The sequence below is a fragment of the Balearica regulorum genome, chromosome 20 (assembly GCF_011004875.1).
Source record: "Balearica regulorum gibbericeps isolate bBalReg1 chromosome 20, bBalReg1.pri, whole genome shotgun sequence".
In the NCBI taxonomy this organism is placed as follows: Eukaryota; Metazoa; Chordata; class Aves; order Gruiformes; family Gruidae; genus Balearica; species Balearica regulorum.
In genome coordinates, this window is record NC_046203.1 from 3244429 (window position 1) to 3272074 (window position 27646).

Below are 27646 nucleotides of genomic sequence, written 5' to 3' on the forward strand. Positions count from 1 at the left end.
TGAGCAACAAAACTGGCCTTGCAGCTGTATTTCTGGTCCAGCTGAGGAGCAGGAGGAGTGTCAGCGAGGGCGTTCATAACCCATCAGTGGTTCTTAACTGACCTTTGTCCACTGGAAATCAGGCATTTTTGCGTCTCTGCTTCCCAAAGTTATTCATGCCTCATAAAAGGGAAAGTTGGCTCAACTCAGTAGTTATTGTTTTCTGTTGTTGTCTATTCCTGGGGTAATATTCCACTTTTAAAAAGTGCCATTATTCTAACAGCAACTTCAAATACCCCTTTGGAGTCAGAGTAAAGATCCATCTTTCCTCCTGGACTCATGTGGCCACCTAAAGCTGTCTGAAATGTAGATTTTTCTGCAGCCTCTCTTGAGTATTCGGAATCTCACAGACACTACAAATACCTAATCTCCAGGGATTGCTTTTGATTCATAAATGTTACTGTGAGCCATGTTAAATAAATCATTTCTGTCACTCTGTACCTCCTCCTCTCCTCTGTTGGGTTTGTAGTAAGGAGTTATTAGATAATGCAGAAATTAGAGGAATAACACCTAAATTCATTAAGCAATAAAATTAATTCACGGAGTGTAATTGTATGAGCAGGAGACCGGTAATTCCTGTTCCCCCTGGTTTCACAGAAACTCCACCCTGAGCTCTCTGGGGCACCCTGGAGATGTCAGGCACAGAAGCGAAGAGGCAGGACAGGGAGGAGCGCTCCTGCTTGCGGATCGGTGCCTCACCTCTCCCGGGGCTGCGGGCAGGACCTTTTCCAGCAGCTTTTGGTTCCCATGAACTCTCAGTTTTCTGCATTACATCCAGGCGATCTGGTGAAGTTTTATTGTCCTCTAAAGTCTCCTTTCCTTAAAGCGCGTCACTGCGGGATGGTGCAGGAACCTGGGCTCCTGCCGCGTCTCCCCAGCGCTGCTGGCTTGTCTGGCATTCCAGTCATAGTTCTCTTTCTTGCTGCCTCTGATGAAGTCATCATCTCTACTTCTCCTTTTATTCCTGGCTCGTGCGGAGTGCCATGGCATGTGCGTTGCTGACAAGCACGGCTTCCTTCTGGTGAGTTGAGGGAGACGTTTTCTCGTGGCTAACTTCTCTGATGCTCCTTCAGATTTGTACCTCCCTTTCTTGTTTGGAGTTGGAACAGTTTCGTACCAGAAAATCAACTTGCTGGGAAGTGCCTGCTTGTTAGGTGTTCCCTCCAGCTGGTTCTCTTTGCTTTTGTTCATACTGTCTCTTCCCTGGAATTATGTGTGAGAGCAGAGCAGGAGAGGGGCAGAGCCTGAAGAGAAATGAGCAAACAGAAAGAGTTAATGCACTTCGTTCCCACTAATGAGAGCTCAATCCTCATGATCTCTTGGACTAGCTGTGATTCACAAGAGCAGGTAATGCAAATGGAAAAACATCTCACTTGCTAAGTGAAAAGTAAACAGTATTAATATTTGTTTGTGTGTTTGTTACACATAATGACCTGCTCCGCGGCAGCGTCTGAGACGGTGCGGCTGAGGCGGCCGTGGTGTTGAGTGGGTGACAGAAGAGCGTGGGTGCCAGGAGCTCCTCAGCCTGCTCCGCTGCTGAGGGCCTGGAAGCCTTGGGGGGATGGCTGTAACTATTCCACAGCATGAAGAACGGGCATGGAAAAGTGTAGTAAGGATTAATTATTCTGTCAATTCAAATGCCTTGAATTAGTTAACAAATCAACTGTGTTTATTACTTTACAGAAACAGTTTTCATAAGCCCTAGGTCCTAAATTAATGTGCAGTGCTTCCAGTGCTATGTTAGCGTCCTGTTGGCAATGAACTCAGTGGGATACTTTCAACCCTGGCAGCTTAAAAAAAAAATAATCCTGGGGCAATACACACCAGGCAGCATTTTGGACCCAGCTATGTGTGATAACCTGGGAGAGGCTTCAGGGATTTGATAAGTTCAAGGAGGTTTCTCTTTGAAGATCTTATCTTGCACTGGGGAAACCCCAAAACATTGCAGCCATCTGTAAATAGTAGGGAAAGCAGGAAACACTTCTGTTTGTTTCGTCTTGGTTCTGTGATTGCGTAATGGCTGAGCCCCAGCCCAGCATGGGTCTGTGGCAGACACGGGGCAGTGCTGCTCACGGCGAGATTTTGTACGTGTTTGTGAAGGAGAATCGGGAGGGCCCACAGGAGCATGGTTCTACAACACGCAGGGTAAATCGAAGTGTCAGCAGAAATTACTATTTAGTATTGGGCAAGCGTAGAAAAATACAGCAAAAATGCCATCAACAATGAGGAGAAAAATTAGATGAGGAATTTTCTATCAGAATGGCCACCGTCCTCTTCAGAGTGACTTAGGAACCTTTTCTGTCTAATTTTGAGATTTTTAAGAGGTTCTAAAAGCCAGGTAATACACTTCGGTGAGCTTGCCTGATTCAGTTGTCCAGCAGTAATTAGACAAGTTCTTATTGCTCATCTGTATATATCCCAGGGAAATACATGGGATGGCAGAGAATCAGAAAGCCAGCCCGTTCTGTGGGCATCCGTTCCTGCACCCTGGCATCTCTGCTGTGGCTTTCCTCGCTATACCCATGGAATCTGTTTTCAGATCCAGTATGCCTGCACTATAATCCTCATTTAATAGACTGTTACTACACTGATTTTCAGGCCTCTGTGTCATAAAAGAAAGATTTGGAGGTTTTAAGTTCATAACAAGTTGAGGACTTTGGGACAGCAAATAGTGTCCTGAGATACTGTGTGTTTAAGTCCCCAGATCAAATCTGATCTAGAGCAAATAAATGGACAAATGAAGGTATAATCCTGGAATTTCTATGAGCTGAGGGATAGTATTCAGCTAACAGAGAAATTCACTGTCTAGTGAAGATGTTATCTGATAATACTAAGTGCTTCTGGAAATGTCATTCCGTGGTTCGCTGCCTGCAGGAATATTGTTCCTTGTTCTGGAATCCTTTCTCCTGGGATACAAAATGGATGGCAGACATTCATTAATGAAACCTTGCGGTGTTCCCGTGGGATCGTCAAGGTTTTTATCAATTGTGAATCTGATAAAAAGCATTAAAATGTCCAAGGGCCACACTGTGAGTCTGTAACAGGGGTCAGTGTAGGACCCTGGACCCTTTGTGCGATTGAGAGGTGTAACAGAACTGCCAGAAGCAGAGTGGAAGTCCAGGCGAGGAGGAAGACGTGTCAGAGGTTGTGAAGAAAAGGCTGAAGTCAGATACTGAATCTGATCTCTTGTAGCTTGCTTGTATTATGCACAAGTGGGCAAATTTGTCAGAAATCACAGAAAGTAAGGCTGGAAGGGATTTCAGGAGATCATTGGTATCCGTCCCCAGGAGAGGGGAGGGAAGGAAGCTCCTGAACCTCGCCTGCCGCAGAAAGGCTTAAGATCAGCTGGAACATACATTTATCTCTCTAGACGATCGATTCCAACGTACAGCTGTCCGTGCCAAGAGAAGCCTTTTGCCAACGGTTAACCTAAATATCTCCTGCTGTAAATTAATACGTTTCTTTTTCAGCCTCTAGTGGCTGTGGAGAGAGTTTTTATTGTCGCCTTACCGCGACCTTTCCTGTGGCGGCTGGCAGCGCGGTGTTGCGGTGGGCTTGCTGCAGCCTGCATCGGTAGTGCCGCTCACCTGGCCTAAGACTTCTCCCCTAACACTGAAGAAGTAAAAAGAGCAGTTTTTACCTTTATGGATTCGTACAGCTTGCTATGTAAAACTGTTCTGCTGTGCATTTCTGGTAGTTAGAGTTACTAATTTACCTGTAAGCTATTTTTACTTCCCTTTAAAACAAACATCTTCCCCCACCCCTTCTTCTAGTTATTTCTGGTTTCTTAGGAAGAGTTTTGTAACGTTTCTCTCCAGTGATACCCACGGTGCTTAAACTAAGCTAAAATGGAGACTGGACCCCAAACACTTTACGAACCATAGGCTTAACAATACTAGGAAGCTTTAGGTCCTAACCCTTCTCTGTCTTTTGGTCTGGGTCAAACTGGTGTGTTTGCTGGCTCTGCTTTGGGTATGTTTTAATGATGAAGTAAGAATTGAAAAGTACAGCTTGTGACTTCAGTGCAATCAGACCCAGATATTAATCAGCCCTGGGCCATAACACACTCTCCCTTTCTCCGAAGAGGTCTGACCTGTGTGGTTGAAAGAGGAAGCAGATCGACAGATTACCCAAAGTGAGACAATTGTGCACTTTGGTCTGCAAACCACTGTGGTGCACGCCAGTAGTGCTGTAACACCTGTACGGAACAGCAGGTACTTTCCCTCTGTGCTGAAGGCAAGAGGTGTGTTGGGCTGGGGAGCACAGCTCTGTGCTGCGGGCATTGGGGAAAAGACATTTCTTGCAACTGCTTTTCACATAATCCCATCGTTCCTCTTTTCCAGCCGTGTCTATGAGAAATGCTTTAAACAACATTTATTTTTCTGGTCATTATGAAAATGCAAAGCAGCTTCTTTGCTTGTCTTGTCATCTTAAATTCACTTTCAAAATGCTGTAATCAATCTTTGTGAGAGTACAAAAAAAAAGGCCACCATTCAAAGGAATGGGGTGGGAGCCTTTGTGCGAAAGGAGATGACACCAAAGGACTTGATTGCCTCTTGGAGATTCAAAGTGCAGCATTCTGCAAAGAAAGTGGCCAGGACATTAGAAGGCTTGGCTGGAAGTTGTGAAAGCAATGAACTGGTTGATTTTGGCTGTCTGGCTCTCATACAGGTTACGTGGCTGCAGGAATTATGGGTGGGATTTGGAGCCAAGTAAGATGTCACTGAGCAGACATTTCACCCAGACCATAGGTGGAATCTCACATCCTTTTGGAATAGTTTAAGATATATCTCAGAAAATGTTGAGTGGAATTGCAGGTATTAGTTGTTTATTACAGATCTCAGGTGATGGCAGTTTTTGGCAAGGGGAGAACCTTGCTAAGGGGACAACCCTCCTTGCCAAGACCTGATGGCAGCAAATTGCAGATTGCAGAGGCTGAGAATTGGCAAACAAACCACCTCTAAGTTACACTAGTTATGAGAACATCGTTGTCTGAGACGTTCTGAAGTATAGGTTGTTCCATCTTTAGATTTCTTTGCATACTAATTTGTAGAAGCCTTCCTCTAGCTGAGTCTACCATCTAATTTCCTTTTGCAGCAGGTATTATTCTTCAGGCTATCTCTCATTCCCAACCAAGAATCCCAGCAATGATGTAACATTCATTGGCATGCCTGTTGCCTGTGAAATTGTGTATGGGAACGAGTCCCCCCAGTGTCTATTTCAGCTCCATTTTTAAATTTATTTTTATGCTCATCATTTTTAAAACAGGAACAACAACTGTGTGAAAAATCTGCTTTTCAGTGTTGTTCTGAAATTGTTGTTGATTTGCTGTTGTCTTTGCTTGGATCCCATATTGTTTAGTAAATAACTCAGTGTTACATACCCAGACATTGTCTTTCAAAAGTTATGGGGATTTCTAGACATCAGAAGGGTTTGTTGACAAGGTGAGATGAAGGACAGAAGGTATGTCTGGCAAAGAAGCCTCCAGAAAGGGAGAAATTCTATTAACAAAAGTCCAACCCAGTGGATGTGGATAAATAAAAGAGTAGAGAAGATTCTGGGGCCTGGCAGAATAAGAAGTATGAGCTTCATTCATTTTCTCCAAAACTTCCACTATTCTGTATTCAGGAGACCATGATTTGATGGCAGAGGACAATATTTTGATATGTATTGTTATGTAACGCAAAAAAAAAAAGACAAAAGAAGACAGTTTTTGACAAAAACCTATCCCCAGCATGCACCTTACCCGTGTATGTATATGCCACCTGATACTTGCTTAGGTTTTGTACCCATTTTGAGAATTCTTAAACAGTTTTGGGCTGATTTTGAATGTAAAAATTCTGCATGTCCCCAAAAATCTGGCTCTGAGTGAAGACCGTAGAGTTCCCGTTGTTGGATGTGGTCAGTGCCACAGCAGGCAGGGACAAGCAGAACAGAAGCATTCGGCTCAAAAGAATCCCGTGTGCTTACTGTCAAAGGAAGCAGCAAAGTAACTGGTGTCTGAAGATGAAGGTGCACTCCCAGGAGATTTGCTCAAGCCTTTGTTTTGTGCTTCTGACACGTAATATGGGCTTAAACCCTGCTCATAAACATGATTGAGCTGTTACTTCCAACCTTCTTGCCTTGCTGTGCAGATCTATACGAAGTCATTCTCTTAACCTGCAAAGCCCCACCAGCTCTCTGCCCCACGTAGATCCTGCAGAAGACTTCAGTCCCCCGAGCAGGAGCCTCCTCGCCTGGAGAGTCACAGCGCCATTCTCTGCTCCTCTGCCACGCATCCGCTCCCGAGAACTCCGTAGTCAGGACGCCTGAGGGTTTTTTCTTGAAATTATCGCTAAATGCTACATGATCGTGACCACAAGCCCTGCCCATTTTCTAGACTTCCTGATCAACAGAGTGGAGATGACGCAGCTCTGCCTTTTGGGCGATGGAAATGCTTGGCTAGTAAGGACTCTCAAACGGTTTGAGAAGAGAAGTTTATTACAAGGTCTGAGCAGCGCTGAGTGGCAGCTTGGAAATAGATCTGGTTTTATGAGCTCCATGGTGCTTTCAAAGAGGGTTTGTGAACTGAGGAAACACCACCTCACAGCGCTGTTGCTGACCTCACCTAATATCTTTCTAAATCTTCTCAGTGTTTGGCACATTTGTTAATTTAGCCTTTTCGGCCCCCTCCCTCCCTTCTTCACCAGCAGGGAAGGAGGTAAGTATTCCTATCCACGTTTTATACTGTAGCAAATATACGATTTAATAATTTTTTCCTAGTTACAAAGCAAATTGCTAGAGGAATTAGAGAGGGAACTTAAGCATCCTGTGCCTGTAACCCCATTAGCAGTTTCCCGTAGGAGTATCAAGTCCACAAGTGCACGGATCTGTACTTTGCATATAATTCTCACTCAGCTCAATACATTTTCTGTTTACCCATCTGCAGACTGGAAATAATGATAATGCCAACCTGTCAGGCATTATCTGAAGCTTACAGTTGTATAAAAAATGCTAATTGTTGAAGGTGAAAGTCTTGCTGATTGAACGTTGTTCTAGGCGGCTGTGGGAAATGCGAGCAGATACAGCGGGCTTGTTGTGTTGGCTCATTTGCAAGGGCATCTCAAAGGAAGAAGCCACATTTTGCATGGCCTGTTGATGTTCCTGGACTGTTCCTGTGCTTGCGTGTTTGTAATTGTCCTTTGTTTTCTGTCCCATCCACAGAGTCCCCCCCAGAGAGGTGTGGGCAGAGGCGCAGCATGCCCAGCGGGGTCACAGAGAAGAACCCCACCATGGAGCCTGCTGCCACAACGCCCTTCCGGGTCACGGTAAGCATCTGTCCCATCTTAATGATTGTTATGGCATCTTAATGATTATTACAGGGTTTTGCCCCATAGGAGGAAGAGGAACTTGCTCATCTTAAGAGAAGAGCTGGTATATGTAAAACTTGTTGATTACTTACTTTTAAGAAAATGTGGTGGTGTTAGATACTGGTAGCAACAAGCAACTGTAAAATATTTCTTAGTAAAGCAACAAGATTTGAATTGGAATCTGGAGCAGGTTTGGGTAAGTTGTTTCCTTTGGGGGACTTTCCTGGTGAGGTTTCCTTTGTGAATCCTAGGGCAGTGTGGTATATTCATAGACGTATTTACTGGTGTGCAACGGTACCATACATCCTCATACTCCTACAGATAGAAAATCTGTAGAAGAACCTTTCCTTAACTAACAGAAAACCTGCCAAGCCAGTGACTCCTCAGAGGCTAATGTCCTCTCTTGGCAGGAGCCTAGAGGAGCCATTCACTATTTTCCATTTCTTCAATCCTTTTACTTTGAGATGCTCTGCTGATATCACTGTTTTGTTGCGATAGCAGTGTGTAAAGAAGGGGAAAACATTTGGGAGTGAAACAGAGCCGCACCACTAACACGAGTAACTGATACCGAAATCAAACAGGACAAACAGTCTTTTTGCTCCATGGGGAAGGGCACTACTGCGTCCATTTTACAGAAGGGAGCCATTTTAAAAAATAAGTACAAACATAAAGTACACGCAGCTGGAGGTGGATATACCCGGTATGAGCGATCGCCAAGGCAGTCAGAACATTATATTTTCAAAAGAAAAATGGCTGATATATGTGGATAATAAGTTTGCACCTAAGTATTTTTATTCAGAGAAGAGGCAAATGGTCTTGGAGCTGTTTTTCTTATTGTATGTTTATAGGTTTTCTTTGCAGGCCACACCTACTTTACAGGCTCAGCTACTTCATAACAGACCTAGATAGGTAGAACCAGAATGGCAAAGGAAAGACAATGGTGCAATCTAAAAAAAATCTGAGCACACCCAGTTCACCTGAGAACATTTGCACCGATGAATGAATCATTAATAGCAGCTTGTCTACGTAGTTTAGTTTAGTTCTATAAATTGTAAGTTTGTGAATGCATAACATTCTCTGTGAGCTATAGAATCATAGAATAGAAACATGGACTCTTTAAGGTTGGAAAAGACCTCTAAGATCATCAAGTCCAACTGTCAACCCAACACCACCATGTCTACTAAACCATGTCCCGAAGTGCTATATTCTGTAGCCTGAACGTATGCTGAATATATGAGAGTGTGTGCTTTGGTACTGCCCTATTTGCTAAATGAAATGGGAAGAAGTGATGAAAGCAGTGAGTGGATGGCAGGAGATGAGTTCTGTTTTGAAGGAGCTTGTACAGTATGTGGCAAATACTGAAGACAACAGAAACAACTATGGAGTAGGAGATGACTTTAAGCATTTGCTCTAGGGGCATGTTTGGGTTTCTTTTTCTGGAGCTGATGAAAGTTATTCTGCTAACAGCTCCCTGTTCTAACAGGTCAAAACACAGAGGGATCCCCTCTTGGTCCGATTCCTCCTGTGGTCTCACCTTTTTGCTAAACAAGGTGCATCTTGTTTTAATGCCAAGAGGGAAACTAATCTTTTTTCTCTAACCTCCTTGTTCCACAAGCCATGTGCCCTCTATTGAATTGATTATCAGTTACAAATGCTCTAAAACTCTGAGCATGGCAGACAGAAACTTGGTAAAGCTAACTGAATAGGCATGCTTTTGCTTTGCGCCTTTCATTTATCAGAATCTATCCATCTCAGTAAATGAGTATCTTTGAACCTTAAACAATGTAGTACTTGTTGATGAAAAAGGCAAAGAATGGTGGGAAAAATCTGGGTTGTTTGCAAAACAGAGGTTTGGGAGTATTTTTTTTTAGTGTACTTGTAGTCGGTGAAAATAAAATGCTGTTTATTCCTTTTCCAATGGCATATATACTGCTTTATGTTTATAGAGAAATTACTCCTGTCTTTAAGCAGGTTAGCTCTTGTTAGTGAAACAGCTTGTATGGGATGTGGTTCCTTGCTTTGGCTCTTACTCAGTATGGATTAAATAGGGGCAGTCATCACACGGATAATACAGAGCATTTTTCTTCTCTGACTTACAATCCACTTTCATCTCATTTCTGTTCCTGCTCAGCCCTCCGAATGTTATTGCCATTAATATGAATGGCTTCATTACATACATAGTTTTTATGGCTGCCCAGATTTCAGCAGATGTCTGACTTAAGAAATATATTCTCCCTCACCTTCCTTCATTAACCAGAAGAACATTAGCAGTCAGTCCACTCCAGCCATTGGGAATAGTAATTAGTGCTTTAGTTTAGTGGTAATGGGATTATTACTTTTGAGCCTGCTGCTGTAGGTTTTGATGTTGTAAGCTTTTCATATTTTACAGCTGATTGTTCTTCCCTGACATCTCCATCCTTCTGCTGTTGAGTCTCCAAGGGACTAGTAAGCTCAGGAGCCATTGGATCCAGCTATTTTGACAGTCTTGCACTCCCAGTTGCTTGCTTTCATTTGAAATCTAAAGCAAACTAGGGTGGAAGTGCTCCCTTCCCATACAGCAGTTTGCCAGGCAAGTTACAGTTAATTGGGCATTATGGGTTTTGTAACAACTTTGGAAAACAATAGCTCATGCTATTTTTTTTGTGTTATAGAATATAACCTTGAAAATCAAGCCTTAAGATTTCTACATCTTAATATGTGAACTAGCTGTTCTTATTCCTTCTACAAAAATAAATTTTAATAGACCTTCTTAAACATGAAAAATTCTTTCCTAGTCCTAGTTATGTCATGTTGTAAAATGATTATTTTCCACGTAAACCTACCTCACTTCAGTACTCTCATAGCTTTGTATGATCTGATGTAGTCTAGTGAATCCAGTCTCTAATCCAAGTGACCGCACATCTGAGGTCCCTGATTCTGAATCTGCTCTGAGCACCGAGTTCAGTATTCAGTTTTTAGTCTCTGTCTGACTGGAGAACCATGAATGTACTTCACATTGCCAGCTACACAGTGCTTCATGTGGGCTAGAAGAAACCTTTCTGACTGCTGTATCGGAGCCTAGGAACAGCAGGTTTCGTGCATGTCAGCAGAAAACTTAACTATAAGCAGGGAAATTCTGGTCCTAATGAATTTATTATATCTGATACACTCATGGAAGAGACTGACTATCCTCACACACACGTTTGCAGGAGACATCTTTGCAGTTAAATGGTCTTGTCTTCCTATTTGTCATGATTCTTCCCCTTGAATGAAGAGACCTAATTCACAAGTGCTTCAAGAAAATTCAATATCTAAGGATAGAAGAAGGAAGACAGAAGGCTAGACTGAGCATAAGACATCAGTGAAAATGTTGCCTTCTCAGGTGGTGACCTAGAGTTGTCTCCACTGAGAACGAGTACTTGGCAGCAGCTGATAATGCTCAGGAGCTGTGGACACCAATGTAACCAAAAGCAAAGGCTGGACTCTTCTCTGTGCCCAAGGGGAGATGAGCAAAGCCTTGCTGTTGACTGACATTTACCTTTTAGGAGAATAGAGAGAAGCATTTAGCCTCTCTGCATTGAATCCAAATCGCTTAAGCTGTGAGATGCGTTAAACCAGAAATTTGTGTTATATATTATCAAACACGGGGACCAGAAGATGGGAAACTGGTGGGTATTAAATCCTCCTGCTCTGCCCACCTTACAGGGAAATCATGAGCAATGGTGGGATTACTGAGACTTGCTGCGTGGTGACTTCTCTCCCATCTCTTTGGAGTACTGCCATCTATTGACTGCTTTCATTACAGCCTGATTTATTTAGTTCCCTGTGTAAATACTCCAGTCTAAGCAGAAGTCCAAAATGCCAAAGAACTTGTGCAGAAGAGTTGGACTAAGTGATTGGATCAAGAAACCAGAATGATCTCTTGCTGTTAGTCTCTACCTCCCCGAGTGTAAGGAGCCTCCTTCCACATAGAGTGAATTAGTATAACGTGTGTAGTCTGAGTCTTTTTGAACAGTTTGAAAATGGCTCTCTGCCTTTCTTACAGAGCTGTGTCTGGGGAGACGTCTGTATACTCTCCCTTACCCCAAATGCTACATAGGGTTTAGGATTTTCTTCTCTCCAGACCTTTAATCCTTGATTCTAGTATCAATCATTTGCTTTCCAGAATCTCAGACACACTTCTGTGCTGCTTCCGGTTGAAGCCACGTTGGCTACAAAAAGCCCCCAACGAAACAAAACCAAAACAGGTTGCAGCTGTAGGCTACACGATCAGGGTGTCCATCTATGGAATTGTGGACATTGCATTGGAAGGGAAACAATTCTCAGAGAAGATTCAAAGGCCAAACCCAGTGGTACAAAGACATTCTTCACCGGTTCATTGTCAGTCACGATGACAAGTATCATCTCCCCGTTTTCCCATGTTCCTTCATCGTCTGCTCGTTGTCTGTTGTTCTGCACTTCAAATGTGATGTCTTGGAGCAGGAGTTGTCCTTTGTGGTTGATTTGTCATTGCTCTGGCTTTCAAGCCCTTTAATAATGAAGCATTTATAGTCACAAGAAATACGAAATCTCTTTATGTTTTAGTTCTTCTTCTGCTTGTAATGTTAACTTGTTTTCCAGCAGTTTTTCTGCCCGTTTGGGTTGGGTACACAGCTGAATTTACAGTGATACGTTATAAGCTACTCTTATGGCATTCCTCCATCTATCCTGTTTTTAATCCTTGATAAATGAAGTATTAAATACTAATGGCATAGCAGTAAATGGAAACTCCTGGAGAGATGAAAGAGAGTAACCCTTCTACCATTCCTCTTCACTGAACATAATCCTAAATAAAGGGATCCTAGTTCAAGCTGCTGTGGACAAGATAGTGAAGGATTTTTTCCCAAGTTTTCGCCTGTGCGTAATATACACTATTTTCCATTTTGGGTTTTTTTTTTTTTTTTTTCAAAAGCAGTCATGTAAATTATATTATAATAGTTTGACTTTGGAGAATTTATCTTCCTGTGTTATGTGAAGAGCTGAATGGTGCTTCCCTCGGCATGATCACCCCATCTTTAATTGAAATGTAATTGTTTACTAAACCATTCCAACTAGAAGGGAAAATTACTATCATTTTGGTCTGTGGCTGCATACATTAGAGCACCCCTTTTACAGGGACTGAATTTAAGGAGAATAGGAACATTATCGCAGATGATATATAAACAGAAAGCTATTATCATTAAACTGTCAACTGCAACTGAATTTGGATAACCAGTGTTAGTGGCAGCAAGAAATATGTGAATTACTTTGAGAATGTATCTGTCAATTCAGTCACCGCTTGTGGAACAGGACATGCTTGGGAGCTTTGGGTTTCTGAGCGTTTTAGGGACTGGAAGAAGAACGAGGTCATCTTGAGCATTTGCAGTTATTTCTAGTCTCACTGGTGCTGTTTTGCAAAAATTAGGAGTGCTAACCTGACTGTCAGATCCTTTTTTTGTCAGTACAACAACAGCATGCAGACTTTGTACTCCTAAAGCGTCTTTTGTCGATGGATTTCCAGGCTCTCCATGAAGGTGGCTAGTTATTAGCACCCTCATTTTACAGCTGGGAAAACTGAAGCAGGGAAAAGTTAACTAACTTAAATGTGATCATGCAGCAAAGCCAGGAAATATGTCCTCCGCTGAATTTCTTAATTTCTAATTCCCAGTCCTGGTGTTAACCACTAGCTAAGCTACTCCTAAATACTTCTCTGAAATCCTCCTTCAGTTTCAAGAGAGTTAAATATTCTTCTCAAACTCGATGCTGTCATGTGAAAATGAGTAAGTGGTTTCCTGGACTCCCAAGTCGTTGTTCCCAGGTCAGACATGCCTGGCTTTCTTACTTTCCCTGCCAGCACCCCATGCTGGCAAATTTCCAATTGCTTGTTATTAAAATTAGAGCCCTCTGTCTTATTTTTCTAAGTCAGCTTAGAACGTAAATCTCTGGGTATTTTTGCTCTTCAATTTTTGCGGGTACTTTATGAGACATAGGATAAATTGAGTTAAGGCATGAAAGACTTTGTTTTAAAAAAGGGAATCTTTTCCCATGCTCAGTGTTACCTAGCACAGGAATTAAAAAATGAAACTGATTGTAACTGTAATGTGTTTAACTATTTGAGTCTGACCTTGTATATTGAAAAATTTCTAAGTAAACTTGGAGTTTCCAGCTGGGGGAGTACTGGAAGACAGCGTGGTTAAAGATAACTGGGATTGTCAGATTTCAGCACAGAGCTGCAGCTCAAACCACTGTGGATTTATTATGTGCATCAAGCAGGAGACAGGAATGACAGGATAAAAGACATGGTGCTATGACCTGCTTCACTGAAAAGGACTCAGCAAGGCAGGGTAGGGATTTTTTTCTTTTCCTTTTTGAGCTGAATATGTTCCAGGGAGGTCTCTTTTTCAGAGCCTTCAGCTGTCTAAAGGACGGTTTTACAGAAAGGAAGAGGCATAAGGGCTCATCAACAGCTTAATTCACGTACTGAGGCCACTCTTCTTTAAAAGTATTAGTAATCCTGGTTTAGTTTTTGTGAGGTGGAACATGGTTTTGGTCTGCTTTTGATTGCTATCAGACTGGCCTGGTTGGACAGCAGAGCTCTCTGTTCCACCGGGTCTGCACGGAGAGCAGCAAGGCTGGCTCTGGTATGTGGCAGTAAGGAGAGGATGGAAGATGACCTGGTATTGTTAGCATCTCTTAGATGCTTTGTATAAGAAGAACTAATAGAGCTTGGTCAGCTCCTAAAGGGCAAGGATGCACACAGCACGCAGTCAGACCCCTTGTTTAATCTGCAGTGGTGGCAGCTTCCTCCAAGAGGGAAATGGCCATGAATCACTAAACTGCTGTGCAGTATTCAGGACTAGGGGAGAAACTCACATTTTTGCTTCTGTGTTAGGTCTGGGCAGTGGATTAACGGGGGAGCTTCTGTTTCTGGGGAAAACAAAGTCACATACTGTGTAGTTCCCAGGTGAGAAAGGGGAAAACAAACATTTCAGCAAGTTGTCTGGCTCTGCAGTGGGTGTAAATTAGCACGATTCCATTGATTTCATCTAGCTATTCCAAATGTTTACACTTTCTCATCCTTTGAGGACAGCTGGACCCACTCCTGTGGGGTACGTGAAGCCCAGTGGCTTTCAGAGAAGTGATGTTCAGGGTCCAAAGGAGGCCGACGGCAGAACAGCCTTAGAGCTGCACCAGGAGATCACGTCCTTGTGCCAGGACAGAGACTGGAGACAGGGAAGGAATGAGAATCAGAGAGCAGCTCCAAGCTCTTCCCAGAAAGCCTGAGCAAGCTTTTGTAGGAGAAACCTGTGTTATTCTCATGATTTTTTGACTCTTGTCTTTAGATCCCTCCATTCCTCCACCCATCTACAAGCAGTGTTGTAGCCATAAGAGAAACACCAACAGTTCCTGTAAGTTTTCATGGAGAGACCCCATGGGAGGAATATTTAAAATTTAGGCTGTAAGTAGGGCTAATAGGAAATGCTAATTCACATTTCATTCTTTTGATCAGTGTATATTGAATGATAATTACAGTGATAGTACTTGGCACTTCTGTAGCACCTTTCATCTGAGGCTGTTAAAGTGTTCTGCCAATCTGAATGAATTCAAGCTTGCAGTCACCGTGGGGTTGCAATTTATCCTAATGCCTTAAAATAAATGGGGAAACTAAGGCATGGAAAGACTGTATGACTTTCCTCATCTTTCATAATCTGTATAAAAGACTTGGGACTGCATAGTAGTTCTGCTGATCATCTGATAAGGAACAAAAACAACTCAAGGCATTATTTAAAATGGTGAAAATTATTGAAACTGTCCAGATGACTGGCCTTTACTCTCTAAAACATGTTTGTTTTTGAATTTTTTTGTGGCAATTTCACAATTTAATATATGCTCAGGTGCTCTGTTGTATTTTTATCCATTGCAATTGTTTGAATTTCCCCCACAAAGGCAGACAAACACCTTGAACTCTCACTGGATTCTTCAGCAACATACACGGAGTCCTATCAGCTCTTTAGAGTCTTCCATTTCCGGAGGATGATTTGAACAGAAATGGCTACCTCTTGTCATTTCAGAACTACTACAAGAAAAAATTTGGTAGTATTTCAGACCCTTCCCTGGAAGTCCAAATGCAAACACCCTGTACTAATTAACAGGCTGTAGGGAGACAAATGAATCTGACTAGTTTCATTTCTATGAAATGAATGAAAGGCAAAAAGTAAACAAACAAAAGCTCTTATTTGTTTAAACCTCTAGGCACTGAAAAAGTCTCAGATTGCTGGTAGCACAGAGAAAAGGCGACCATTAAAATATACGACTTGACAGCATCCCTTTAATTTGTTTCTGGGTCACAGATAAAGAATTGTACTGCAGATGTAAAAGGTAGGATAATAAACACATTCCGTTCTCCCACTTTCAATAGCAGATATATTGTGCTTTCAGAAAACAAGTCAAATAGTGTAAGGTATTATTTGAATCTCTTAGAGAGCTCCAGTAGAACATGAGTGTCCGTTTAATCAGGACCTTCATCTCTGAATTTTTTCCATTTGGGAGTTTATATTACCTTAGCTCATGGGTATTAGATATTAACTTAGATGTTAAAGTGGTTGCAGTGGAATTAATAGAAATGTGTGTCATTGCCACAGTTAACACTGAATGGTTATCAGTAAATTTCTTCCAAGTTTTAACTTAATTTCCGAGACATTTTTTCTCACTTAGACAAAACACTTCTCTTTAATAGCCATAACTATGCCGTATTTTGAGCCATAATTTCTTGAACTTTCATTGTGGTAGATGGTTCACATGTCACCTGTGTACTTTGGTGAGAACTGAGGGTGCTGTGATGGGAACTCATGTACGAGATGCTCCATCCCAGCTGGAAGTGATCTCGTCTGTGTTGTTCACCCCTGTGGAAGTGTCTGACTTGGAACTTTAACCGGCATGGAAGAGCTTATGGCACTTTCTGTTGAGTAGGGCTGCGAAGTTGGATCGTTTGGAAGTTGTTTTGGAGGTTTCTTCTTTCCATGCAAATCCCAACCTGGTGCTGCCTAACGTGAGAACGTTTCTCCAGGTGGTGACACTGTTGTTCCAAACCAAGTGCAGCTACTTGAAACGGCAGATCTGGTTCGGATGGTCTCATGATGGTTGCAGGGTCTCACAATACTTGCAGCTGAATGACTTTTTATTGCTGTGGGTCTGTATGCAAACATGCATGTTAAGATGACATTGATTTCTATATACTTTTTTCAAACTTTAGTTGCCATGGAAACAAGATTCACTTTCTTCTCCATACCATCGCTTTCCCTCAGCGCTGCACTCTGATAAGGAATAGATTGTATTTGTCCTCCCCACCTTCTTTTTTTCCTAGTGAACAGTGATAGTCATGCTCAGGCATCAAGGATAATTTGAGAGCGACGGTACGAGCTATAATGCCTTTCTTGAGGTATTCAGGTATTCCTGGGCCTGGCGCTCTGCCAGCAACTTTCCTGTCTTTATCTTCCTCCATAATTACAGTGGATCATATCTTACCTGCAACATTCTTCAAAGCACCAAGGAAATTAGCTCCAGAACTAATCATGTCTTTATTTCCTAAATCGCTCTGTGTAGTTACATACACTGCTGTGCAGAATGGGATTCGCAGCGATCGGCATAACCGTGTCCCCTCCCTTCGTTCCTGCCACTTGCAAGATCATATCCACGTATTTCCCATGATGTGGCAGTCTGGCCCGATGATAGTAAGCGATCAAGTTCCCATGCCGCCTTTGCAACTGGTGGGAGATTTGCCCAAGTGTGTGTTCCGGGCGATGACGTGCAGAGCCGCGTAGACTCGTGTCACGTTCGGAGAGCAGCTGGGCGTCCTGAGGGGCTGCGCCACGACTCTGCCTCCTTGCCGTGACCGCGAGCGTTTCTGCTGGAGCCGTGCAGTGACCTCTGCAGCCCGCTGTTCCGAGGCGTGCGGGTAGTGTCAGGGAAGGTGGAGCCCAGGTCTGGGTTCACCTCTTTTATGCAGGTGTTGCAGGAGTGGGTGGAATCTAGGATTAGGTTTTCTTTCTACATTAATTTTACTTAGCAGTTTATTATCTAGTTCAATACTGAGAGCATGTCTTTAGACATACTTGGGCAATAGGGATGTGGTATGGAACAAGATGGGAACTTGGCATGTCCAAATGATGCTCCCCCATATCCCTGCCTCCGTTAGCTTCTGAGCCCTGCAGTCACCTTTCAGAAGAACAAGGTCAAAAAGGCATCCATATACCTTGCTTGGTGTTCTGCACCTCCCTGTCAAATCCAGATTTTTTTACAGATTTACAAATAGTGATTGAAGTTTTGCTAATATTAGGAGATAGAGGAGGATTCCTTCATAGGAAACAAGGCACCCAGAAAGTTGCACAACTGGTGTGGCAGCTGGTGCTGAGTGAGGGACAGCGTGCAGAGCATGCCTGCCTCCTGGCTTCAGACCTACCTTGAGTGAAGCCTTCCTTGATAATTAGCAAGTGAGTCAAAAACAGTTAAGGAATAAATGAATGAGACTTAAATCTGCCTGATAGAATTGAAATTTCCTGCTGGGTGACAAAATTCTGCTTTAAAGATAGTAAATCTACTGCTAATAATTAAGCAAGAAATAATCACTGCTAAGACCCAAAAATAGGATCTGCCACTTAGAATGTCTGTCTTCTTATTTTGAGGGATAAACCAGCAATGAACTTAATTTTTGCCTCCAATTCTTGAAGGATATTCTTTCGTTTATATCTTTGGCAAACTTTCAGTTTGAGTGTCCTAGGAAACATAATTGTCAGCTCTGTAGTTTATTGCTTCCTCACATCATGTTCTTCGCCACCTTAACCCAAAGATTAGACAGAAGGTACAAGCTTGGGAGGAAAAGGAAAGGAGTAAAGGTGGAGAAAAATTGCAGGGAGTAGTCTTGCATTGGTTTTCATTTCAATTCAAATTGATGATTGAATATTTGTGATTTCATCTGAGAAGGAAAAACTGTTGGGCGCTTTCCATTTTTATTTTGCATAGAGGGGGCAGGTAGAGACCTCACTTCCAGTCTCTAGATGGAAGCGTGCATATTTCTAGCCTCTGGTTTGTATTTTAATTAGGAGGGGACTTTGAGATCTTGAGAATTATTTTACAGATTTATAGAACTACCTAAAGTTCTTGATTTTTGTTGTGGTATAATTTCAAGGAGAAAGATTCCTTCTACCCCCTCCTAAGGATTATTGTCTGTTACAGTCCTAAGCTTTCTTAATCAAAAAATTGTCTGATCTGTGTGTCATGAAAGACAGAAAAGCTCCTGAAAGTGAGGCTGCTGTGTACTCCTGTAAGTGTCATGTGTGTGTTATATTTATCCCTTCATTGTAATTTTTCTCCCTTTTTCAAAGCTGTAAGCGGAAGGTGAATCAAATTGAAATAATCATTTTCATAAATTTTGAGGTTAGGACAAATGAGCTTCATCTTAAGTATTTTCACAATGTCTGGAAATTAAGTTGTCTAGAAAGGTAGATAGGGAAAAATGCAAGACTGATGTATTATCTGAATTATAGTAGGTATTCACCGTACCTTTACAAAAGTCAACATTTTTGTTTGATTGCAGCTGTAATTATTGCTGAATACAAATGTTCCAATTTAAGCTTCAGAAATGTGGTGAAAGTCTTTGAAGCCAAGAGCATCTGCCTGAAACATGAGTTTCATATTTGAATGAGTAACTTTTACTGCAAAATTACACAATGAATCCCTACATTCAAAGGATAATAATAATTTTTTATTCTAAACATATCACCTACCAACTGCTTTTTAAAATTTATTGGCCTACCAGCTGGTTTTGTAGAAAATGTGTTATTAAAAGCACACAAGATTTGTCACTGAAAATGCAGTGACTTGATGTTGGTGCCTTTCTGTAGACTTAGAATTGGTCATCAGTATTGTGGAAAATGGGGTTATTTCTTCCAGTATTGGCTCTGCTTTGAAGATTTCAAATGGAAGTGAGTAGGAAGATGCCTGATGACTAAATACAACACGACATCCGCATACTGCTCCAAGGCCATAAATCAAAGTAGAGAAAGCACGTATAAAACACAGTCATGAAACAGTTTACTCTGTATCATATAGCAAAAGTGGACTTTAAAAGAGAACAGTAATGTAAACAGATTTATGGAGATGGTTTTCTCATCTCCCGTGTGTGTTTATTGCTCATCTTGGAGAGCTCTGATACCTGTTTGAACATGAGGCGATGGATTGACTGGTTAGCCTGCTGGCATAGGAGTGAGGCATTCTTGACAAGTAATCCTGGCTTTGCAGCTTATCTGCTGTATAGTCAGTGTAGCAAATCACTTCGACACCTCTACCTTCCAACTCATTTCCTCTGTGACCTGTCAAAAGAATCTCTTTTGACAGTATTTCCTACCTGCTGTCCCACCTCTACCTGTGCTCCCTCATTTCTCCCCTTCTCAGACGGTAGCTTGTTGAAGCATGCATCTTCCTATCTTTTAAAAGGCACATTCTCATTTCTTATATTGTAAAAGAATTAAGTTAATCTGCTTTATATGAAAACACACCTTTTTTTCCAAAATCGAAGGGCAGATTGGTTTATCCCGACTATTCATACGCAGGTTATGTACCTGGTATAAACGTACTGAGCCCAGTGGTCATTTCCCCACCGGAGCTGAAGTTCTGCCCTGCAGTAACAGTTCCAAAGTGCAGCTTTTCAAAGTTCCTGGGCTTCTTAGACCATGGCAAAAGCACCGAAGGTCTGTGGATCGGGATGTCTATGGCCGTACACCTTGCACTGAATTACTTATCACAGCAAGCAGGACTCTATAAAGAGTTAAATGCCAGGACCTTGGGTGCAGGCTTCAAGTCTCAAGAACCTGCAGGTGTTTTCCCTTGAATGCCTTCTATAAAAAGGCTGAGTGATAGAAACCATCAATCTTTGCAGAGTTTGGTTGTTTTTCATGCCTGAATGGGATCACCAAGCATCCAAATATACATTGCTACCATGTCCTATAAACTCTTTATCTTCGTTTAAATCACAACTACATTTGAAAAGCAGGATGCATGTAATGATTCACAGCTGATATCGAGTGTTTAAGTCATTATTATGCTACAAAAAGTATTGTGAAAGTTTAAATTTATAGGAGCGTGAATAATTTGCTGTCAGCTGGGGATCGTCCCTTTTAATCTAAAGGGCACTCATTCTCTCCATATCTGAGGTTTCAGAAATATTTGCCTGATTGGAATCTGTTGCTCTCTGTTGTAAAATAAATCTCCTGCATGTACCGTGCATGGGTGACTGTAAATGTGAAACTTACTACATTTATTGAAAGTCAAATACTTAAAACTACATCATAAACAATTGAAGTCTCTGAACTCATAGGATATGTTTTCAAAGTGTGGAGTAATGGTGTAGCTGTGTATGTATCTCCTGGATTTGGAGGTTTTGTTTGAAGTCACTTAAACTCTCATGAGTCTAATCCAATGAGGATGGTTCTTTAAAAAAATGCATAGAAAATCGTTGTGGGATTTCTTAGGGGTCTAGAAATTGGGTTTCTACCTATGGCTTCTATCTTGCATTGGGTATTTGCTGAAAAACTGGGTGTTTCCCCCAGCAATACGATGGATGCCAGGTCTGTAGTAATAATGCTTTTTTTCCAGAATAATTGCAGGCATATCTGCCATTCCACAAGTAAGAATGGGCTTTTTTGGAATGCAAACAAGGTTTTTGCACAGCTCATACGGGCTCACATGTAAGGTTTTACAGATGCATACCGCCTGCAGGCTTCCTTTCAGAGGTCCATGATCTGAACTGCATGAACAAGAGTGTACATCACAAAGAAGCCATTAAAATACTGTCTTGGAAATCATTTTAATGGAGCATGGTATATACGTGATGGTCAGCTGTCCTGGCTGGCTTTCGAGGGTCAAGATACAGTTGGTTTAACATGCAGGCAATTACCTGCAGTGACACAAATTATAATAAACATCTGAGCTTTGAGGTTTTAGGAAAAAAAAAAAAAAAAATCACTCTCTAAGCCTAAACTGGGGGAGTGAGTATGTTTTGGTAGTGATACTTGGAGGAGGGACAGTTCATCTCTACCAAAAGGATTCTGGGCTTCCCCACATTCATGATAAAGGGAAATGGAGTCCTAACAACCCCTGGCATATTGTAAATGTTTTTGGTATTCCCTTCTCCTTCCTGGCTGTATGAAACTCAATTTCCAAAGCTCCAAATAAGACCAGCTTGCTTTAACCATTAAGGTTAAATGCCTTACTTTTTTCATAAATAATAGTAAGAATGACTCATAGATTTTGGGATGTTCCCTCAGATTTTCCTTGGTGATCCTTACTGTGGCTGGATTAGTTTGTTTCTTAAAACCTTACTTGAGAAATGTCTTTTTATGTTACTTAATTTTACTCTTTGAAGTAACAAATCCCAGAATATGGATAAAGTGATGCATTTTGTTTGCTTTCTAAATGACTGCCATAATTACATTAGAAAGCAGGCTTCATGTACAGCGTGAATTCTTTTTTTCATTCAGACACTGCTGGGATCTTTAGGGACTATCAGAAGGCACTTTGCTTAGTCCTGAGGTTGTCAGGACATAGTTTTTCCTCTGCTGCAATTACAACCTGCCACGGAGATTGCCAGCACTTGGTTTCGACTTCTGTTCAGCAGTGACAGCTTTGTTCGAGGGGACTAAAGATGCCCAAGAACCTAATTTGAGCACAGTTCTCTAAGGAGAGAGCGAGCAGAGGAAAGCAAAGCTCGGAGTCTCTTTTCCTGCATTCCAAGGAGAAACAGAGTCCTGGGATGACTGCGGCAAACCTGGTTCCGCGAGCTGGATGGAAAACAGCTCCTGCAAGGTGTTACCTGGGCTACCTTCTGTTCACCTCTGTCAAGGTGGCATTGCCCAGGAGGTGCTCTGCTTCTGTCAGGAGTGTTCTCACTACAGAACAGCCAAGTTCTGTGAACGGTTTGTCCTCTGGGATGGTTGACTCCATTGTGCCAGTTAAATAAGAAAACAGTTTCACCCCATTGAAATCCGTTCCCAGGTGGCATCCTTGCTTGGCTTCACGTAGGCAGTTTCTTCCCAGTCGCTCCTCTCTTTGGGTAAATAATGTTTTTGTTCTTCAAGGTTACTTGCATTCTACCTGTATCTCTGTCTCTGCATCATTCATCCCTGATTGCTCAATTACCCTTCTCCTGCCTTCCTAAGGAATATTTATCTGTCTTGTTCGGATCTGAAATGTTGACAGTATGATAATTATGGAACCGTGAACAAATAATCCAGGCTTGTGTGGTTTTGTTTTAATAGGAGAACAAAAGAATCCAAATTGAAGAATCAGGCGATCCCTGAATAACAATGGCTGTTGAATTGCAGTTGTTTTCTAGATCCTTCCTGGAAGTCGCATTCCTTCATTCGGACTCTATTAATGTCCCGCCCGTTCCACGCGCGTGTTAGATGCAAGTCATCAGCTCTAGTCAGAGAGTACAGACAGAGACTTCCCAGGTTTTCTGTTATTTTACCTTAAGACCTTGGCTTGCCTGAAGTTCCTTGGTAGTTCTCTTGGTCGGGGACTAAGGGTGTGTGCTGGCTAAAGGCGACTGTTTCAGAGGCTGGGAGAGAAGTCTTTCCCTGGTAGAAAAGAGCAGAAAAGGAACTGAGTGAAATTCTGCAATTTAGCTGAATATCAGGAAAAATGTCCGGAGAGAAGAGGCATAACGCGGCACTGAGCGCTGCCAGGCTGCGTAATTCTTTCTCCAGGGCAGTGGGAGAAGACCCTGTGACCAAGACATTTTCAGCAAGACAGGTAAAATCTTTACAAAAGTAGAGCATAAGCAGCAATCCTTTATTGCCCAGAGGTGGAAAAGGGATGAGATGTTATGTGTTGAAGCTATTGCTTCTTCTGTGATTTGCTGATACTTGCATGTATTATATTTGCCATATTCATAATTAACCCTCAGTGCCTCTCATTTGACGTAATTCCAGTTTTCATGACCTAGACAGACCCACACTGTCCCTTTGGTGACCTGTGGGACTTCAGTGCATCTTCATCTGATTTTTCAAATGGACTGAACTAAGTGTTTCCAATGACACTGCAAATTTGATTAATCTTTTGCCATAGAAGGGCAGTGTTGCTAAGCAGCACTTACCAACATGAGCTGTTTCTCACATTCCGGGACTGCTTTATGGCCTGGCTCACAGACATACCCTCTCGTGCGCTTAAGTACTGTATCTCCGTGTTTATTCTCCAACTCTGGATGCCAGAGCACGAGTCTGACCACAGCGTGTGGAGCAGTAGGATTTGAGTTTTCATTGCCATCTATCACTGGACTCGCAATGTTTTTGCAACTATTTTTTTCATTCTTTTGGTTTTTGTCCTAATTCCAAGATGCTTATGTCTCAGAGGGACTTTCCTTATCCCCACAGAATAATGTTTAAGGTACCATCAGTCAGAGCAAGTTGATGGTTCATGGATTACTTGCTCTTACTCTCAGACATAAGAGTTCCTTGCTTCACCTCATCTGCGTGTTTCTTTAGGGGCTCACAGGATGACTGGGAAGGGTCCTGATATTTATGAAATAAAATTGAGAAAGAGAAACTGAGAGACTTTTCACTCACTTCAACCATGCGTTCAGCCTCCTACAAACAGGAGGAGTAGTACACGTTAGTCTATGTGTGCATTTCTAGGTCCAGAGGTAATAAACTGGTTTGGTTTTCCTTTTAAGTTCACATCTCTTGTGCTCTGCAGACTTTTGTAGGCTGTTGTTCTCCTTTGCCCTTTCCCTGGGCTTGCATATTAGGCAAGTCTTACCGATTGCAGCAAGCTGGTTTTTGTCAGGTAAACGGAATTTGGGTTTACTCGTTGATAAACTTGCAAGAATATAACTTCTCAAGGTTAACTTGGCAAGGATTCTCATAAGTTTGGGGATGTCTTCAAAGGACACTCTGGCTGACCGTCTCCCGCCTACCCAAGTTCAAAACGAATCCTACGCAAGCATTGCATATGCTAGAAAAGCACTTTTGGGGGGGGACTCCGTAGGGGCTGTCTGTTCAGTCACATCCTGAATAGAGCCCTTTATCACATCTGGCAGGAGGAGAACTGGATGATAGGAAAACAACTTATAACTTACATGTTTAAATCAAAAGAGCTGACAGTAATATATTATATATAAAGTGTTTGAAAGGATACATATACTTACAGGCATGTGCCTCTGTACACTGAACAAATAAAAAATATTTGATCCATAAAGGTCAGTGCTATGCATGAAATTCCCTTCCTTTCTTGTATCAATGCCAGGAGACCACTCAGTGGATTGCTTCTGTTCTTGGCCTTCCCAGAGACACATTTGATGCCTAAACTCACCCTCAGTTGTTTTTTTTGGTCTGCGTACTTCTTGCTGTAGCTTAATGCAGTCATGTTCTACAAAGAGAATAGTAGAGATGTGCACTTAGGTGTCTTTACCTGGTAACAAGCAGTATGAAATGCTGCCTGAAAAAGATTTCTGTTTTATTTTGAAAGCTAAGGCTAACATTGGTAATTGTAGAAATGGGTAAACTCACTTTTTTTTTTTTTTTACGCTTATGGCTATAATAGGATGCTTAGCATTGTCAAGGCTCTACTTGGTTCACAAATACAAATATTAATTATCCATTCAGTGGAGCCTCAGTAAAAGGGTATTTCCATGTGCTGTGGAAGAGCAGCATAGATGCTGTGCAAGAGCAGAAAAAACTGATTCCAGAACTAAAGAAGTTTAACATAACAAAATAAACTAGGATTCTAAAGCCCAGAATAAGGACAGGTCTGGTGGAAAAGATTTACTCCCAATTTTATACCTATAAGCTTATCCCTGATATACTAGAAAAAATGGACACTCAATATGAAATACTGCATTACACATTTATACTTGCGGCAAGTACTTACTCACAACAGTTTCATTATTATGAGTAGTGAAAAGATGTCCTCTCAAGTCCTCTGTGCTGGAGATTTGCTTGAACTGAAACAAAAAGATATGGAAGAACTACAAAAATAACCCCATCTGTTCACTAGTTCCTGTGATATGTCTCTATAGTGTTTATTCTGTATGGTCTTTGGATAAGAGCACAAACCAGGGCTTCTGTCCGCCTCTCCAGTGTTCCTGTTGGACCAGCACTCGCCCAGTGCCCGTGGCACAAATCCTCACACTTTGCCCTGTGTGTGTTTGGCTGTTCCGTCTCCCTGCTTTCCTTGCTCATTGTGCTTAGAAAACACTGAGAGCTGCCAGGACCCTTCCAAAGAAAGCTGCTCTTGATGCATCCAGCTTGCTAGATTGATATTTTTTTTTTAATTTCATATATATTGTGTTTCCATGGTGCTGACTTTTTACCTTTAAAACTTTATCATGTGGGTTCACTGCGAATGAACATTAATAGTGTGGGAGTCAGTTCCAGACTTGCGTCGTTACATTTTGTTTAATAAAACAGGAGCTCAAGATTTTGCTGTCTTTAATAGTCTCCTCAGTTTTGCACCCCTCCCTTTTTTCTGTCTTTCCAGTTTTCTTATCATTGGCCCAGGGTGTGTGGAAGTACACAGTTCTTGCATTTCAAAGGCATACGGTTCTGATGGGTTTGCACATGTATGTTAAAAGTATTATAATATTAAAAATATTCAAATATTATAATGTAAGATTATTTCCACGTCTAGAGTAATTGGAAATGCCAAAATTGATAAGCAGGAAAGATTAAAATGAGAGTTCATCACCTTCCTCCAGCTGCAGCCAGATGATGGCATCAGATTTTGGGTTTGTCCAAATATGTAAGAAAAAACAGCCCAAATCACAGCAGACTTAATTGTCCTGTTTTGAATTGCGCCTGTCCTGTTTTAGCTTGAGTAGCAGTGGTTGTGATTAAACCATTCCTCAAAAGGATTTGTTTTGGTTTTTTCTGCCTTCGTTCTTTGTGTCTTATTATAACTTCAGTCGGCTCTTCTGATTAGAGCAATTGTATTCCAGACTTGAGGATGTCAGGGTCAAAACTGCAGAAACAAAACAAGAAAAGGAAGGCCCTTGCACTTAAGAAAGTTAAATCACTGCGCAGTGTGAGCTCGGTATGTCTTTTGAGTTCTGTGCCACACTCCGCTGTGGGCTTTGATGGATGGCAAATTTCCCTGCAGCTCCGCAGGTTTGCATGGAACGGTATTCTTGACCAGAATGGTTGTCTCTACTCCAATGACCCTAAAATATCTCCTCTTGCTCAGAAGAAGTTAGACTGTGCAAGGGATTAATTTATGTAGTTAGTACCTCTGCTTACATTTAAAAGGGTATTTCATGATTTACTTTATGTCCACTGCCTAAAAGGAAGTTCATATTAGCCTAAGTTTCACTTCATTGTATCCAGCAGAACTTGAAAAGTCATCTGGGCTAAACAAAGACAAATCTGTACTAAATGAAGCAGAAGCATTATTCTCATTTGTGCGAAATTTGCACTAGTTCGGAGCGAGCTAACGTGGCTACACCTCGCAGTGCGGCAGAGTAAAAGAACGTCACGTTGTGCAAGCAACGCAGCCGCGCGACATCCTGGCCAAGTGCTCCCCGAGTGCCCCTGCGCTGGGCTGAGTTCAGGCTCAGGTGGGGACCCTCAGCACCACGGATTGGGGCATCTCGTGGCTTTCTGCTGGGGCAAATTCTGAAGGCTTGGGCTCTGCAGGTTTCTATTTATTGTCGTTTCATACAGTCTATTAACTTCTTTTGAATGAAACCTTCCTAAGTTATTAGTTTAGATATTTTTACTGGTGGTAAATGCTGCCCACACATAGGAAGACACAATTCTGCCCTAGACAGCTCTCAATAGAAACTTAAAAGCCTATAAAGAACATGTAATATAAAGGGCAACACTTTAATTACTAGAACTCACAAGAATGCAGAAAGGCTAGAGGAGTAGGCAATGTTCATAGGGTAGGATTAGCCTCATTTGTCTGGAGATCAGAATCAAATGTTGTTTAAAGTCATAAATGAAGAAGAAATGGATGATGTTCTTATGATCTCACCAGGGAAGCATGGCGGTCACACCCCAGGTTGGATTGTCTCTCTCTTGTGTTTGTGGAGACCAACTCCTCTCTCTTTTTTTTTCTTACCCCATCTAAAAATTACAGAACGTAGTAATTCACACATTAGACTTTCTGATCTCTGGCACACACTATGGAGGTGCAAAGTATTGCTATAGCAGCATAATTTATCAGCGTTAAAATCTCTGACATATCATTCTCCCAAGGAAGCTAGCAATGAA

General features: G+C 41.9%; 1 protein-coding gene across 9 annotated transcripts in view; it reads left to right on the forward strand.

Annotated features, from left to right (window-relative positions):
• The window catches only part of DAB2IP (DAB2 interacting protein), a 239885-nt gene that overhangs the window by 94541 nt on the left and 117698 nt on the right, over positions 1-27646 (forward strand). For 7 of the 9 annotated variants that reach the window (XR_012838497.1, XM_075772549.1, XM_075772551.1 and 4 more), the window contains one exon: positions 7243-7346. Coding sequence is in view for 8 of the 9 variants with exons in the window: in XM_075772553.1 (XP_075628668.1) it covers positions 7243-7346 (104 nt within the window). In the remaining variant the exon portion in view is untranslated. Of the gene's footprint in view, positions 1-741; positions 1061-6625; positions 6740-7242; positions 7347-27646 lie in introns of those variants that run through there. The other 2 variants (XM_075772550.1, XM_075772552.1) reach the window with 2 other exon arrangements.